Genomic DNA, 14,195 nt, shown 5'->3' with positions numbered 1-14,195 from the left:
TTATAGAGCGTGGATAGCTACCGTAAATAGCGTCGCCGATAAGATGTGCGCAGCGGAGTCCCTTAGTTTAGCGAGCATTTGAAAGCTTACTTACGAAAATTTGAGCTTCGTCGATGATGGGAGAGTAGCAATCTTGATATAGTAAAGAGTTCTACTCGACGACAAAAAAAACAAAAACAGCCGCGGATGGAACCCTGGTGCCCTTTCTGAAATGAGAGGGATGTAACAGCGCCGACCTAAGGAAGTCAAGAGACTCGACCCTGTATATTTACTTCCTATAACATAGATCTTAGGTGATGTTCGCTCAAGATAAAAGGATGAGCCCGAAGAGCGAGTACTCCTTGAATGATGCTCATCCAGCAGTCATAGCTGAAATCGCGCGCTCCGGGCAAAAGGTCGATTGAATGTTCCGTCAGCTGCATGCGTTTGTTTTCTATCAGGATCTTTACGAAACAATGGCTGTGTAAAAAATAGTCCTTTAACCATGTTTTTCTCTCCTCCGTATTAGCCATTATTCCGATGGTCAAGTCGGACGTTTCAAGCTCGACGTCTCGCCCTGACACTGAAGAGTATGGCAGAAAACTTACGGAAAACCGACTTTCCAGGGCCGGCCAGACTATCAACTATCGATTCCCATTAGCAATTCCTTTCTGACCTTTAATCCTCTTGGAATATGTAGGCCACAAGGGAATTGTAGGACGGGGGCTCCTATCCTGCCTGAACATGATTGATGGGAATAAGATGCCATCAACTGTAGGGCCTTCAACGACGCCGACTCTGGTACTGAAGACCGCACAGCCGGTGACACAGGCGACCCCGATGCAAGAATCCGATACGGCTTTATGGTAAGTAAAAGACCGCAGCGATGGGCAGCGAGAACCAGCTGCTCTTAAATAGGGACAGTAAACTGGCCCGACGACACGAACTTGGAGAAGGCGCTTAGCCGTTGACATTGTACTGTGTCGTAAGCTTGCTGACGACTACATTACTGCACAAGGCGTTTTCAATGCAGTGGGCTGGTTCGTATGATGATCTTGTTGGATATGATTCAATACTCTTTAGTGTCGTTTATCGCCGTGTCTATGTGTTCATGTCATACTGATACCGCTTCTAATGCCGTAGGAAACTCAAAACCAACCAAGGTGAGAGCAACAGGGCTGCGCTTCGATGTCCGCTCATTTACAAGAAAGAAGAACGCAAAGAGAAAATACACTGCTAAATCGAGTCCCGCTCTGCAGAATGGCATCTGAAATCACTTGCGCTCCACCTCCGCCGCGGCACTCTCGGTGCCGCTCTCTACACTCGACTCCTTTCTCACACCGTTCGAAGCCTTAGGCTTGCCAAACAGAAGCCCAGGGTGTCCAAGGCATAACGCAAAGACTGCACAAATGATGAGGCTAAACAAAGACGTGTCAGCATGGAAAGTCCACCAGATGCCAACGTCGATGGTAGGGGAAGACGGAAAAAACGACTTACACTCCCTCCAACCCAATGAACAACCCCTCATTCGTAATCTTATCCGAATTTGAATACCCTTCACTCAGCTCGTCGACACGGTACGCGCACCGCGCGAGGATGAGCACGACCGCCAGCGCCAGGAACCCGAAAAACGTCTTTTCGCGACGCGTCAGCGCCCGCGCGACGTCGGACCGCGTGTACCGGATCATGTAATCGGCGAACAGCGAGCAAAAGGCGACGAGGACGATGACCTGGATGACGAGGCCGGCCATGGCGAGGTCGACGCCCACGTCGGAGCTGCCCGAGGAGGTGGTGCTCAGGGCGCCGCCGGCGGCCTGGAGGACGAGGCAGAAGACGTCAAAGGAGATGAAGAGCCAGTAGATGTACTTTGTGGGGATGCGGGAGAGCTCTGGGGCGAAGGATTCGATGCTGTTTGTGAGACAAGGACGAGTCAGTTTCTGGGTTGTGTTTTCATCTGAGTTTGAGTGAAATGTGATGCTATATCGGGCCGGGCCCCCTGCTATGTTTTGCTTTTCGGCCGGGAGAGAGAGAGAGAGGACTCAGATGTGCATGATCTTAGATTGCGACGTGCTGTGTGAGGAGGTAAGGGGTTTTCGACGACGAGACAGCTGTCAATAAGCCCTCACGGGATGGGAAGTGAAAAGGGAAAAGAAAGTCCAGAAAAGAAAAAGCAATGAGAGCGAAACCTGAACGGGAGCCCCAAGAACAGAGAATAACAAAAACACAACTTACGCCTTTGAAATGGTAACATATATGGCGGCGGTGTAGTACACAGGCCCGCTGGTGATGAAGACGATCTGGAGCATGAAGGCGATAAACTCGAACGGGTTCTTGTACATGACGATGCGGCCCACATAGCCGACAATCTCGCTGAGGCAGCCGGCTAGCATGAAGGCCATGAACCACCACTGGCGCCACTTGATGCCGAGGAAGACGTGGACGGCGCCGGCGAGGGCGAAGAGGGCGAGGAAGAGGATGTTGACGGCCAGGTTGGGGCGGTACTTGTACAGGCTGTACTCGAGCGGGCAGATGTCGAGGGTGCAGTTTGACTTGGGCCCGAAGGTTACGATGTAGGGCGGGAGAGGGGGCGGGGGGCCGGCCATTGTTGTTGACGGTTAGGTTTCTTTTCGTTTTCGGTGATTCGAACTTCTTCTGCTGGGGAGGCGACGGAAGAAATAGAGAAGAAGAGGTGCGTGTGAGGAACAGTCGAGGTGGTTGTCAAGCTCCTTATCTTGTCTCGTCGTGTTTACGTGCCAGTGGAGTTAAGGGGATGTCTTAAACAGTCGGATTTGTTCGAGCCTGGCTAAGGTGAGGTAGTTTGGGAACCAACAAGCAAACATCGCACCTTTCATTTCGAGCACGGGGAAAGAGGGTAGATGATATATACGCTTTATCTGCAGGGAGAGAGACATTTCTCGATAGGGAGTAAGGGTTTCTCTCATTTCGCTCTACTTCGCTAGGCCGGGCTACTGGGCTGAGCGGGAGCCCCAACCGTGAACGAACGAACGAACAGGATAAGTCGTCACCACTCACTAGTGAACGGATACCAGGCACAAGGTTGTCTCTCGCATTCTCTTAGACTTTGGAGTGATCAAGAATAAGCTCATGTAGGCTAAAGTGGAGGAAAAGGAAGAAAAAGAGGCGTAGGTAGACGTGGGGGAATGGGGATGGCGGCGCCTGAGATTTTCTCTCGCATCCGCATCGACGGGAGGGCAGAGACATCTCGCATCGGGCGGGTGGCTTGACTAGGTAGGCTGCCAAGGGAGGATGATGGTTGATGTGGACGGAGAATCAAACAGGAGGCTGATTCCAGAGAACCTGGTTGGTTGGCGCAAACGGCATAGGGCAGTTCTCAGTTCCCCATTCCTTGGTATACTTACCCTCTGTGACTCCATATCAGGCTTCACGCCCAGCAACGAGGGGAGGGAACGACGGAGGTAAGAAGAGAGGCTTGGCTGGTTGTCTGGCACGCCTGGCTGGGCATCGATCATCGCGGGTTTGGCTGTTTGGTTGTCTTAGCTTGCTTAGCTGGAATTAAGCGAGTGCGGGAGTGGGGCCGGCCTTGAGCTCCAATCTCTCAGCTCAGTGGAAGAAGGAAGGAAAATAAGTGGAGAAATCGGCGGTCGGAGGTAGGACAAGCTTGGCCTGTGCGTGCCGAGTGCGAGCGGAATGAGTGGAGACCTTCCCGGGCTAAGGTAAGCTAACGTCCGTTCCAGTGAGGCGGGATGACAGGTTTATCTACCTACATTCGATGACGATGGGTCGAGACGACGTGTTCGGTAAGAGAAAAACTGATGGGATGATGCGCGTGGCTTTCCCGGTTGGCGGTTCTAATAACGGACGTCGGATGATATCGAGGCGGTAGGGCTGGGGCGCTTGCATACTACCTTGCCTGCATTTCTACCTTGCTGATGAAGTTAAGAGGCCTGAAGAGTCGACGTGTCATCGACGATCAACGTATCAGGACTGAAGACTCTTGGCTGAATTTTGGTCGCTGACGATACCCAGTACCTGAAGTGGATGATCTTTGGACTTGTTGCACTTTTTGCTGTCGGCTCAGCCATCTGTCCCCGTCCGTCGGGCCTCAGCGCTCGGAGTCGGCATCGGCGTTGGATTGAACCGTGGCAACGTAAGCTCCGATGTTCTACTTGACGCCGAACGCCAAGGCTCGATCGAAGAACGGTCGAACCGCGCCATCAGAGCCAACAAAAGTGTAGCGTTTACCTGGGATTTCATCCTAGCCAACTCCCGACTTCAATAAAGAAAAATAGAGGTGGAACCTTGCCTGTTAGAGAACAGCCAACGGCTTCGTCGAGCCTTGAAGAACTGTGACTGCAGAGCACCTCGCTCTTTCCATCATTGCGATGCCTTACATGATGAAAAAGCCAAACCAATTGCCTGGCAGCTGTAATATGCCGGTTGTAGCCGCTTAATGCGGCAGGGCACCTTGACGGTCGCAAAGTGGACCCAGCCGACGATCGAGCACCCCCTCTCGGCCCGTGTTCGAACCGCCGTCCCGGACCAACGTAAGTGGGGCCGTCTCCGAAACGGTAAGGTTCTCGACAAACAACTACTTTTGGTCGGAGGCTGTCGTTTAAGCACCCATCTCTGACATTGTCCTGGACGCCACCGTCTATTCCCTATTCGAATGGCACTGTAGCAATTCATCGCTATGGCGCAGATTGTGTGAATGGCTTCAATTATTTTTGAAAGTTGAAGTACAGCAAGTGGCTTAAGGAGACGGCGGTGTAAGTGACGCGATCTTGCTCAGGTGGAAAAGCAAGCAATGCCAGCTTTCCCACCGCACTTTCGCACGCAAAATGACCGCGGCTGTGTGACATTTGATCCCACTTATACGCAGTACCCTAGGTAGCTCTCGACCTCGGCCGTGCTCGATACGAAAGACGAACTCTTGGCGCAAGCATCGGACGTAGCCAAGAGGGATGAACCAGAGGATGGGAAGGGAATAATAATAATTATTATTATTATTATAAGCAGGCGCTACTTGAACGATACGACTTCAGGGTATACTTGAAACTAAGCGTTTGCAAAACAAGAGCATCGTCGCTCACTAACAATGGGATATTAGCGTTACTGCGAGTAAGTAGGCACTTATGTTACACAATGGCCACACAAGGCGACAAATGTGCACATTCGCAGCCTTTGAGGCTGAAGCTATCTTTAGGCTCAGCACTGTAAATGGACTTGGCAGACATGGGTCGCGAGTCGTTTGGCCCAAACCGCAGCTCTGCTAGGTGAATGGTATTCTACATCAAACATGTCCATTCTGTCAAAGTTTCCTTGTTTCAAGAAAGAGCGACCATTTATAAGATTAAGAGCAAGATGTACTTCAAAGATCCCTTTCCAAGTTCGAGAGGCCGCAGAGGTTGACGATTCAGATGGTCAAATGCCACGGTTTGAAGTTGATTAAAGAGGCTTGCAATGGAAAACTGTTTCTATTACAACTCGGCAATCAGGAAGGAGAACCCTCTTCCCCTGACACACATGGCAGAAACGTTTTGCATGACATTCTTCGGGAAGACACTCTCTTCGCATTGACTTTGATGGGCTAGTAAGCCTAAGGGATCGTTCAGCGACCGATGGCCTCTTCACGTGGTAATGCTTGAGATCCAAAATGGCGACGAATCGACACCGATGCCAGTGGTCTAGGATTCGAATGAATTAAAAGAGAATAGCAACTGTACGCCGCATTGTGGCACCGGCAGACCATTTTTAGCGTTCGCAGAGGAGGGGACGGTGAAAAGCGGTGTCGTATTTGCCGCCCAGGCTGAGAGGGGAGGGAACTTCTTGGTCATTGATCCATGATATGTAATGCCGAGATACCGTGCAACGTATATTGCGTTGCTGACTTTCATGCTGAATCGAGGAATAACATGAATATGAACTTCGCACATTCGAAATCGCCTCATCATGTGAGACGCCGCTGAGGCTGCCCACGGGAGACAAAGTATCCGCTGGTAAGGATGAATATTTCCGCATCGTCAATTGTAACAGTAGAGTTGCCGGGGGGGGGGGGGGGGGGGGGTTTTTTTTTTTTGTGGCCTCGGGGGGGGAAATTTTTTTTTTTTGGAGAACAAGGTGGGGTTTTTTCTCCCGAAGAAAAAACCTGTTATTTTTAGAGGACGCAAAACACGAGGGTTTTTTGTGGGGGGGGGGGGGGGGGGGGGGGGCATTTCTTTCGATACGGCTTCAGAGGGGAACTATTATTCATTTCGGGAACCAATGTCGGTCGTTTTCCCTGCAAGCAATCACCTTGATATCTGCTAAGGCGACAACACCTAGGATTTTGATGCCGGTGAGCAGGAATTAGAGCTACTGGAAGGCCACCTTGGACTGTGAGGAGAGATGACGGAGAGACAATTGTCTTTCTAACCGTCAACTTTGCGTTTCGAAATGAAGACTCGGAGTACTATAGACAAATTGAATGGAGTTGTTCGAACGAATGAAAGAGCGACCCTCGACCCACGATGTAGACATCATCTTGACCGTCACAAGTCTCACCTCGAGGAAGAAAGAAACGCCCCTCATACCGAAATTTCTTACCGTATCACGGCTCAGCAACGTGATACGACAGTGAGCTATCAAGTAGAAGCGACAAGACTGCAAAAGACCAAACACACACCATCCAATGCCCCAAGACACCGACAGTATCCCACAACCAGCCAGCATCACGACAGCAACGACAACCAAAAGGCCGGCACTGTCGATCAATGGAAACGAAGACCCCCCTCTCGGAAGAGACCGAGAAATGGTTCCCCGCAGCTCACCCAAAAACCTCTTCATTTCATCTCCCCAGACTCCCGGGAACATTGCAGAAACGATGTATCCGGCGATCCGCAGAGGTATCCGTACGAATACATCATAAAGTACGGATACCCGCAGCATGACGAAAGGCCGAAATGGAAGGAGATTTGCAGCTTTGCATGAACGAGGAAGGCGAACCCACAGGTTCTCCAATGTTCAAAAATGACCTAAAAAAGAAGGATAGAAAATAAACTCCGAAATCCAAGGCGGAACTGCGCCTCGCATCCTTGGGAGGTGATCAAATGGAATCATGGGATACGGTCCAGAACACCCAGACTCTCTCTCTCTCTCTCTCTCTCATCGATTCGCCTTCCTTTTCTGGCGCGCGCCAGGCTGACTCTTTTGCGAAACTTCCCCCAGCGCATGGATGGGATGTGGTGTAATCCCCTTCCCTCCCCTCCTCTCATCTTCGCCGTTCCCTCGGTGAACCTTGATTGCAGGTTCTGCTATGATGTGCACAACGAAAGGAAACCCGAACAATTGTGCAGGCTGCAGGAAAGAGTGGGAGAGAAGTCGTCGGGGAAGCCGTTCATCCCATTGGGCGGAGCCGAGCGTTTCGTCCAAATTGCGACCGGGGTACCGTCCGACCAATCGCGGCCACCCGTTCGTCCAAATCGTAATCTCCCGAAAGTCCCTCAAAGTTGATCCTGTGGGGTAAACCGTAAGGGCCGTTGTTCTTTTGCACCCCCTGTGCCTGTGCCTGTGCCTGTGCCTGTGCGAGAGAGACACACACTGAGAAGGTGAGATGGTGAGAGGTGAGAGGAGGGCCCAGGGGTGCGTGGACAAGATCATTTGACAGGGCCGATCCTCCTTGTTCCTTGCATAGACCCGTCCACGTCCTCAAGTCTTGGCCGAAAAAAAGTCATCCGAAGTGACAGTGGTTCGTTCGATTCCGTTTCGATTGGTTGCTTATTTTGTCTGCTGATGGTTATTTCGATTCGGTGTGTATGTACTCCCGTACGCATAGAATGGTCTGAGCTGATGGATTTCGGTGCCGTCGGAGTCGTCCGCAGATGGGGAAGGCTAATGATCAATGCGGATAGTTGCCGTCTAATTTCCCAACTGTGAGGCGTTTTGAAAAAGTCCGGGGAAGGTCGCTGTAAGGCGGATGTCACCTCACTTGAGGAGCATCACTTCAACCCCTCTTCGATATCACTCTCACCAACCGCTCTGAGCAGCGAATGTCACGTCGCGAATAATCACTCTTGGTAAAGATATGTTTTCCCCAAACACTTCGTCGTTAAAGCCAGGTCGTCGGGAATAAGCCAAACCAAAGTCCCTCGCGCTCGATGTCTCAATCGCAAGGTTACTTCATCTGCGCTCATCCCATACGTCCCCCAAATACAATTAGAAGATTAGGTACAAATGGTATTGTTTTTGCATTCCGTTAAGATACAATGTACAAAGAGAAGAAAGGGCTCTTTTTTACATTTCCTCTTAAGACTCCCCAGCAAAAAGAACACCCGTTAGATTTGATCGTAAACTGCCGTAGCCTTGGTTGGCTTTTCCTCAGAAGAGATGTCCAGAAGAGTAAGGAATTTATGCGAAGGCAAAGGCGGCAACACCGGCGACGGCGGCCAGGATGGCGGAGCCGGTCAGGCCAGCGGCACCGGCAGTGACGGGAGTCTTGGTGGGGGGAACAGCACTGATTCGGAGAGTTAGCATCTTGGTTTTTTTGTCTTCATCTTTGATATTGGAAGTACTCACGTTCCGTTGCCACCGGTAGGGACACCAGGGATCGTCGCAGAGGGCTTGCTGGGGGTAGGGCAAGGGATCTGGACGGTCTCGTAGATGACGGTGGGGATGACGGTGGTGACGCTGGTAGAGATGGTCTTGACGGAGCTTCCACCGCAGACAGAGGCAGCGGCGCTGGTGGCCAGGGTGGCGGGGGCAGAGACGGAGGGAGCAACGCCGCCGGTGGTGACGGGAACGGGCTTAGCACCGCTCTCGGTGGTGGGCTTGGGGACCGCGGGGACGGAGGGGGGAGCGGTGCTGTTGCCGCCGGAGGGGGGAGGAACGACGACGACGGGAGCGGTGGCGGTGGGCTTGACGCCGGACTCGGTGACGGAGACGGCGGGGGTGGTGGGAACGGCCACGACGCTGGAGGAGACGACGGTGCTGCGGGCAGGGCAGTTGGTGACCTCGGGAGCGCAGGAGGTGATGGTGAAGTACTTGGTGGAGAAGACGGTGGAGGCGGGCTCGTCAGCGGTGGCCATGACGGCACCAGCGACGGCAAGGGCGACAGCAGCGTAACGCATTTTGAATAGAGTTATTGGGGGTTGGGTTTTCGTGAAAACGAAGTTGTTGGTTTGGTTGGATTAAGAGAGCGAGTGTTTTTAAGCAGAGAGCTTTGGTAAAGAATGGACGACCGAAGTCAAAGTTGAGTCAAAAGCGGATGCTTGAGATTGATGAGGCTTGTTTGGCTGAAGAGGGAGGAACAAGAAGAGGTTTGAAGGCAAACGGGGAGGACGGCAGCATATTAATAGGCCATGTTGGACAAGTGCGAGTCCTTTACTCAAACGGCCCCTCTCCCCGGTATGAATGGGCGAGTGAGAATGAGAGTGAGAACAAGGTGTGTGTGTGAGAGAGAGTCAGTCAGGTCCCCTCCCGTTTCCTCCGCTAGGCACTCCGCCAACGGCGCCCATGAACGGCAACAGCAAGTGAGAGTGAGTGAGCGACATGGAACGAGGCACACAGAGTGGGAAATTACACAACGCCTGCTAACATCCAGCCCCATGAACGCTAATCCAGGGGTTTGGTGGAGAGGTTGGATGGCACCAAAAGAGCACCTGGGCGAATTGGCCCGTACAGACCAGGCCGGCCAACGAACCCTTGTTTTTCACCCCGGCCTTTCCGCTGGGACTCTAGGCCGGGGTTAGATCCCATCTGCATAGCGCTACGTTAGTGGCAGAACATGAGGGAAAACGCCGTTGCCACCTTATTTGCTGGACTGCAGTATGTGGTCTCTCGCATGGCTGTAGCCTGTGGGAGCCTATGGTCAGGAGAGAGAGAGATGAGTTGTGAGCGCTTATTGAGGGTCGAGAACACGACCGGATAGGACGCCATTGCTTGATGGTAGCCGCTGGAGTTGTGCGCCGGCCCCGTTAAGCTTCATTGGATCTTTGGCGCCTCTTTCAATTTCCCCGTTCGTGTTGAGCAATGAAGCACAGCAATCTCGCTCTCGACTTATTGTACGCTGACCACTTGCGCCAACGAAAAGGAGAGAATGAGAGGAAAGAGGCAGACACCCACACACTTGCAGGAGAAAAGCCGCTGACGCTAGCACCATATGACAGGTGCTGGGCGTCTATTGAACGTCCAGCTGGACAATCTGTCAATGGGTGAATGGCTATCAACCATATGAGCGTTTGCACACTGGCGGTGAAAAGAGTGAAAGAGTAAAAGTGGCTGTTCATGGTCGGGTTCGCCAATCTCGGGCCCTCTTGAGAGTTGGTCAACGCTCTGTGCCTCCTCTGATCCCGAGAATCCTGGGAGGCAAGGTTGCCCAGCACGAGTCAATCAATCAAGGACCATGGAACAATGTTTGAAAGCGAGCCAAAAAGTGGCACATTTCATGGTCACAGGGATAGAATGTCTGATTGGGCAAGTGGATGGTTCGGTGAGACTTTGTACGCGGTACAGCTGGCAAAGGTGTAAAGCTGTGCGAGCCGAAGGATTTGCTGCCGTACTCGGTACTTGAGTGACTGAGTGGCCGTAGTTTCGCAGATCCAGGCCGTCGTTATTTCGCTCAGTCGCCTCGCCTTACCCTGTCTCGTCGGCTGGACAAAGTGGTCGTCAGTCTCCGAGATGCAGCCAGGGCAGCACGGGTGAGAGTGAGACGAGAGATCGGAGGAAGAGGAGGTTAAGAAAAGGTTTGCCTGAGGAATGCGGGAGCGAGCGAGACCACGTTGCTGTGGTTGAAACCAGGAGACCGACTTCATACCCTTAGATAGGGAGAGAGAGAATGTTCCGTAGGGAGAGACATCCCGCGGCATTAGTCGCCTTGAGATTATTCAGAGCCAAATGGCACAAAGGAGCGGAAGAGCTGAGCGCTGAGGCAGCGAGGCCGCCCAGCTGAGAGAGATGATGGGCAGCGGGAATGCACCGAAATGTGGAGGTGAAGGATGATCATCTCACCAAAGGAGGGAGGACTCGATGAGAGGTGCAACAGTGTTAGCGTTAGCGGCAGAAGACAGTGACACTGCCATGACAGAAACTGAACAGAGAATAGAAGAGAAGAGAGAGACGCCAACAACACAGAGAGAAGACGAGGAACAGGGTTCTCCGCCAAAAGAGGAGAGAAAGAGACATCCTCGGGCCAGAAGACAGGGGTACCGGTTTCCCTTGGCAAAGCCTTGTTGTGCCTTGTGCCCTGTGGCCTGCACCTGTGCTTTGCCCCTCACCCTTTGTTAATTGACCCTGAACATTTTGAAAAGAAAGTCTGACAGTTTAGCCAGGGGTAAGGTACCGTAGTGTAGTAGTTGCACAAAGCAGGCATAACTCGAGGGGAGTAGCACAAACATCTGGTTTCTTGAACTAATGCAGGAACAATCTGCGGAAGCTGTGGGCATTTTTGTTTCCCAAAACATTTTAACGTCCTTCCACCTGAGTACGTACAGATCCTGTATGTAGATACGTACCTGGCACGTGCTAGGTTCATCGCTGACAGGTACGTACTCGTAAAATCAGAAAGCGCAAATGATGTTCACAACTTCCCCCTTTCAGTCCAGGAGTCGTCAATCTTTTTCCCTTCCACGAACAACTCCCCTCCAGCTCCATGGCGGTCTAATTTCCTGCTGATGGCTGTCACTCAAAGGAGAGCCACTTTGAGAGTATCCATCGCTATTCAGTGGGCCACACGGCAAATCATCCCCGTATTTTTCAAAGAGGAGAATACTGTCACCCAACACGACCACACCGCGGCCCACAGCCCACGACATGATAACACCCACACAACATACACAGGATGTACGGAGCCGCGGGAGTCGGGAACGCCAGACTCCAAAGCAGGCCCTCACACAGGACTCGAAATACGGATACCGACTCGAGAATCGACAGGCGATATGAACGCAGTAAGGCCTACAGGGATTGACATTGGGTAAACAGACCCTAGTCGCATTCGAACCGCCCCCCTCTGGATCTCCAAGCCTCTTTTCCCCTGTCAATCCCTGTGCCCCTCCATGGTCGTCCACTGTCACCCAAAATCTCCGCGGCTTCATCCAGCGTCGCTACGCAGCAGATCAGCATTGTCAACACGTCAGAATCACGGACCACTGCCCGTGTGTTTTCAAGCTCAGAAAGCCAATCTTAATCTCCAAAATCCTCTCTGCAGACCGCCCCGGCACTTCATAATGCCGCTCGAACCGGCTTAGCCTCGACGTCCCTTCTCTTCCTTGGACCAGCCACCACCGACTGACAACCTGTATGCCACAATGTCTTGGCAGTGGTGTCTGGACGCCGCCTCATCCAAAAGTCGCGGCACTACTGGCTCTTTCTATTGAATGTGTGCTCGTGCTTCAATCACATGATGGGACTTGCGCGACGCCCAATAGCGACATTGTGCAACGGCTTCTTCGACGTAATGAGCAAATACCCCGGTATGGCTACACAGAATGATTTGGCTCGAGTCTCGACAGTCCAACCTTTTGCAAATTGCATAATCGAAACATCCTTGTTGCTTATCATCAGCGGTATCTCAGCAGGCCCCACGAGGCACGCAGGCACGCAGGCCAAGGGCTCTAACGAGCTGGCCTTCGCGCGTTTCACCACGGTGGATGCATAAGATCGTCTGATGCTCCCTCAACCCGCACTCCCATGCTGCATCAACCCTTATGACGTCGCATATGCCCTGCTCTATCCGTACGAGTACCTACAGATTATACGGCGTAGTGGGCACTGACCGATGGTCGGCCGAAAGTGCTTGATTATGGGCATGATTTCGACCTCCGCGGCTACTTTCCGTGAGAGGGCCACTGGAAACAAAAGCCAGGTTTGTTTGACAGAATAGGATCCTAGGAGCAATGATAACCTTAACCAGCCGCGACTCAGTACGGCCACCCTATGAACATACACGGCCAAGGTCGAGCACACCGGGGCCACGCCATTGCAAACTTGGGTTCGGCTCTAGCTACTCTCTTCCTACCTCCGGCGCCCCAGCGGCCTCATCGGGTCGACTGCAATTTGGCCACACTGCCACACGCCACCGGGCCATACCTTGTTTTCCCGCATCTTGATCGATCATTAGGCCAGCAGGATGACCACTTTCCAATAGGAAGCGCAATTTCCAGGCGAGCGCCATCGCCGCCATGTGCTAGACGGGCAGTAGTGTGCAAGAAGAGGCGTCCCTCGACATGTTTGGCGCATGAAGAGCATTGTCCGCTTACCAGACTGTCGGTGGAAAGCGTCACACTCACAGATTGAATGTGTCGTGGAACTCCGTCGCGTACGAACGCAAACAGTAGAAACCTGTTCCTGCTGATCATCTGGTTGTTTTCTCAAAACTTCCGATCATCCATGGATCTGTCGAGTCAGATGAACCATGCCGCTCCGCTTCACCAGACGCTCGGCGCCACATCAACTCGGAGATCATGCAGCCAATCTTCTCGGATCTTCATACCGGTTGCCTATCACTATCCTCTTCTTCATCGGAACCGGTGCGACAACTTAAGATCGAGATGGTTTAAATATGCTATTTCGAGTCGTGGAAGGCCTATCTCTCTTCTAGGCAAGTGGAAATCAGGCCCAGTTCTCTATAAATCCGTCCAATACGCTACTTCGAACTTTCTCGTGGGTGAAGGTAAAAAGAGAGGAGCAATCCGGCCATACGAAGAGCTAATCTCGGGCAATTTTTCGAACCCACCTCTGACCCCGCAAAATTCCGAAAGGAGTAATGCTCTCAGCACCGTAATTGTCAGGAAAGCTGTTCAGGAGCCATGTGTGTGCCACTGCTACCGATCTCAGAGTTTCAATCTACATACACTCTAAGTAGTGTATGCTGACTTCAGGGGCGCTTCCGGAGTCAAGATTCACGAGCTGTTTACTCTATTCTGCTCAGGTACACACGACTAAAGGAGGTGCGAAGAGACCGAGCGGCGAACATTCTCGTATGCGGTGTCTTATACACTTCCATTCTTCCTCTGTCCACGTCACTCTGTACTATCAAACGGCCTGCCGTACCTATTGCATTTCTCAACCCTCCATGTGCATCTCTTTGAGCACATGCACCAGGTTGCAAAGCGAGACCGAACAAGTGAGAGCCTTCTGGCTTACAGACAGTTCCACGCCAGTCGAAGCCCCGGGGTTCCGCGTACTCAGTTGGACATGATACTCTAGAGGTCTGGTCACTAACCAAATTCTGCACTGTCGAGCCATGGTTCACTTGGGAAGACTCA

At 52.3% G+C, this 14,195-nt stretch overlaps 4 protein-coding genes across 4 annotated transcripts; 1 reads left to right on the top strand and 3 right to left on the bottom strand.

The window, feature by feature from the left end:
* Positions 1-1,252: 1,252 nt before the first annotated feature.
* Positions 1,253-2,582, bottom strand: CABS01_00691 (RTA1 like protein; the record flags this gene model as incomplete). The annotated part of the gene is made up of 3 exons (XM_060534072.1): positions 1,253-1,397; positions 1,477-1,887; positions 2,212-2,582. 3 exons carry the CDS (start codon positions 2,580-2,582, stop codon positions 1,253-1,255), a joined length of 927 nt encoding a protein of 308 aa, XP_060406586.1.
* A 3,793-nt stretch (positions 2,583-6,375) lies between these two features.
* On the bottom strand, positions 6,376-6,669 carry CABS01_00690 (uncharacterized protein; the record flags this gene model as incomplete). The annotated part of the gene is made up of 1 exon (XM_060534071.1): positions 6,376-6,669. The coding sequence occupies one exon, from the start codon at positions 6,667-6,669 to the stop codon at positions 6,376-6,378; it is 294 nt and encodes a 97-aa protein (XP_060406585.1).
* A 1,674-nt stretch (positions 6,670-8,343) lies between these two features.
* On the bottom strand, positions 8,344-9,062 carry CABS01_00689 (GPI anchored serine-rich protein; the record flags this gene model as incomplete). Its single annotated transcript, XM_060534070.1, has 2 exons — positions 8,344-8,449; positions 8,512-9,062. The coding sequence occupies 2 exons, from the start codon at positions 9,060-9,062 to the stop codon at positions 8,344-8,346; spliced, it is 657 nt and encodes a 218-aa protein (XP_060406584.1).
* Positions 9,063-12,004: 2,942 nt separating this feature from the next.
* On the top strand, positions 12,005-12,586 carry CABS01_00688 (uncharacterized protein; the record flags this gene model as incomplete). The annotated part of the gene is made up of 2 exons (XM_060534069.1): positions 12,005-12,083; positions 12,249-12,586. Coding segments are annotated over 2 exons (417 nt in total), but the record flags the coding sequence as incomplete, so codon positions are not given.
* Positions 12,587-14,195: the final 1,609 nt, after the last annotated feature.

Source organism: Colletotrichum abscissum, assembly GCF_030869225.1.
Source record: "Colletotrichum abscissum strain IMI 504890 chromosome Unknown Scaffold_1.1, whole genome shotgun sequence".
Classification (NCBI taxonomy): domain Eukaryota; kingdom Fungi; phylum Ascomycota; class Sordariomycetes; order Glomerellales; family Glomerellaceae; genus Colletotrichum; species Colletotrichum abscissum.
Note: the sequence above shows the minus strand (reverse complement) of the source record. Positions and strands in the feature narration are given on the sequence as shown.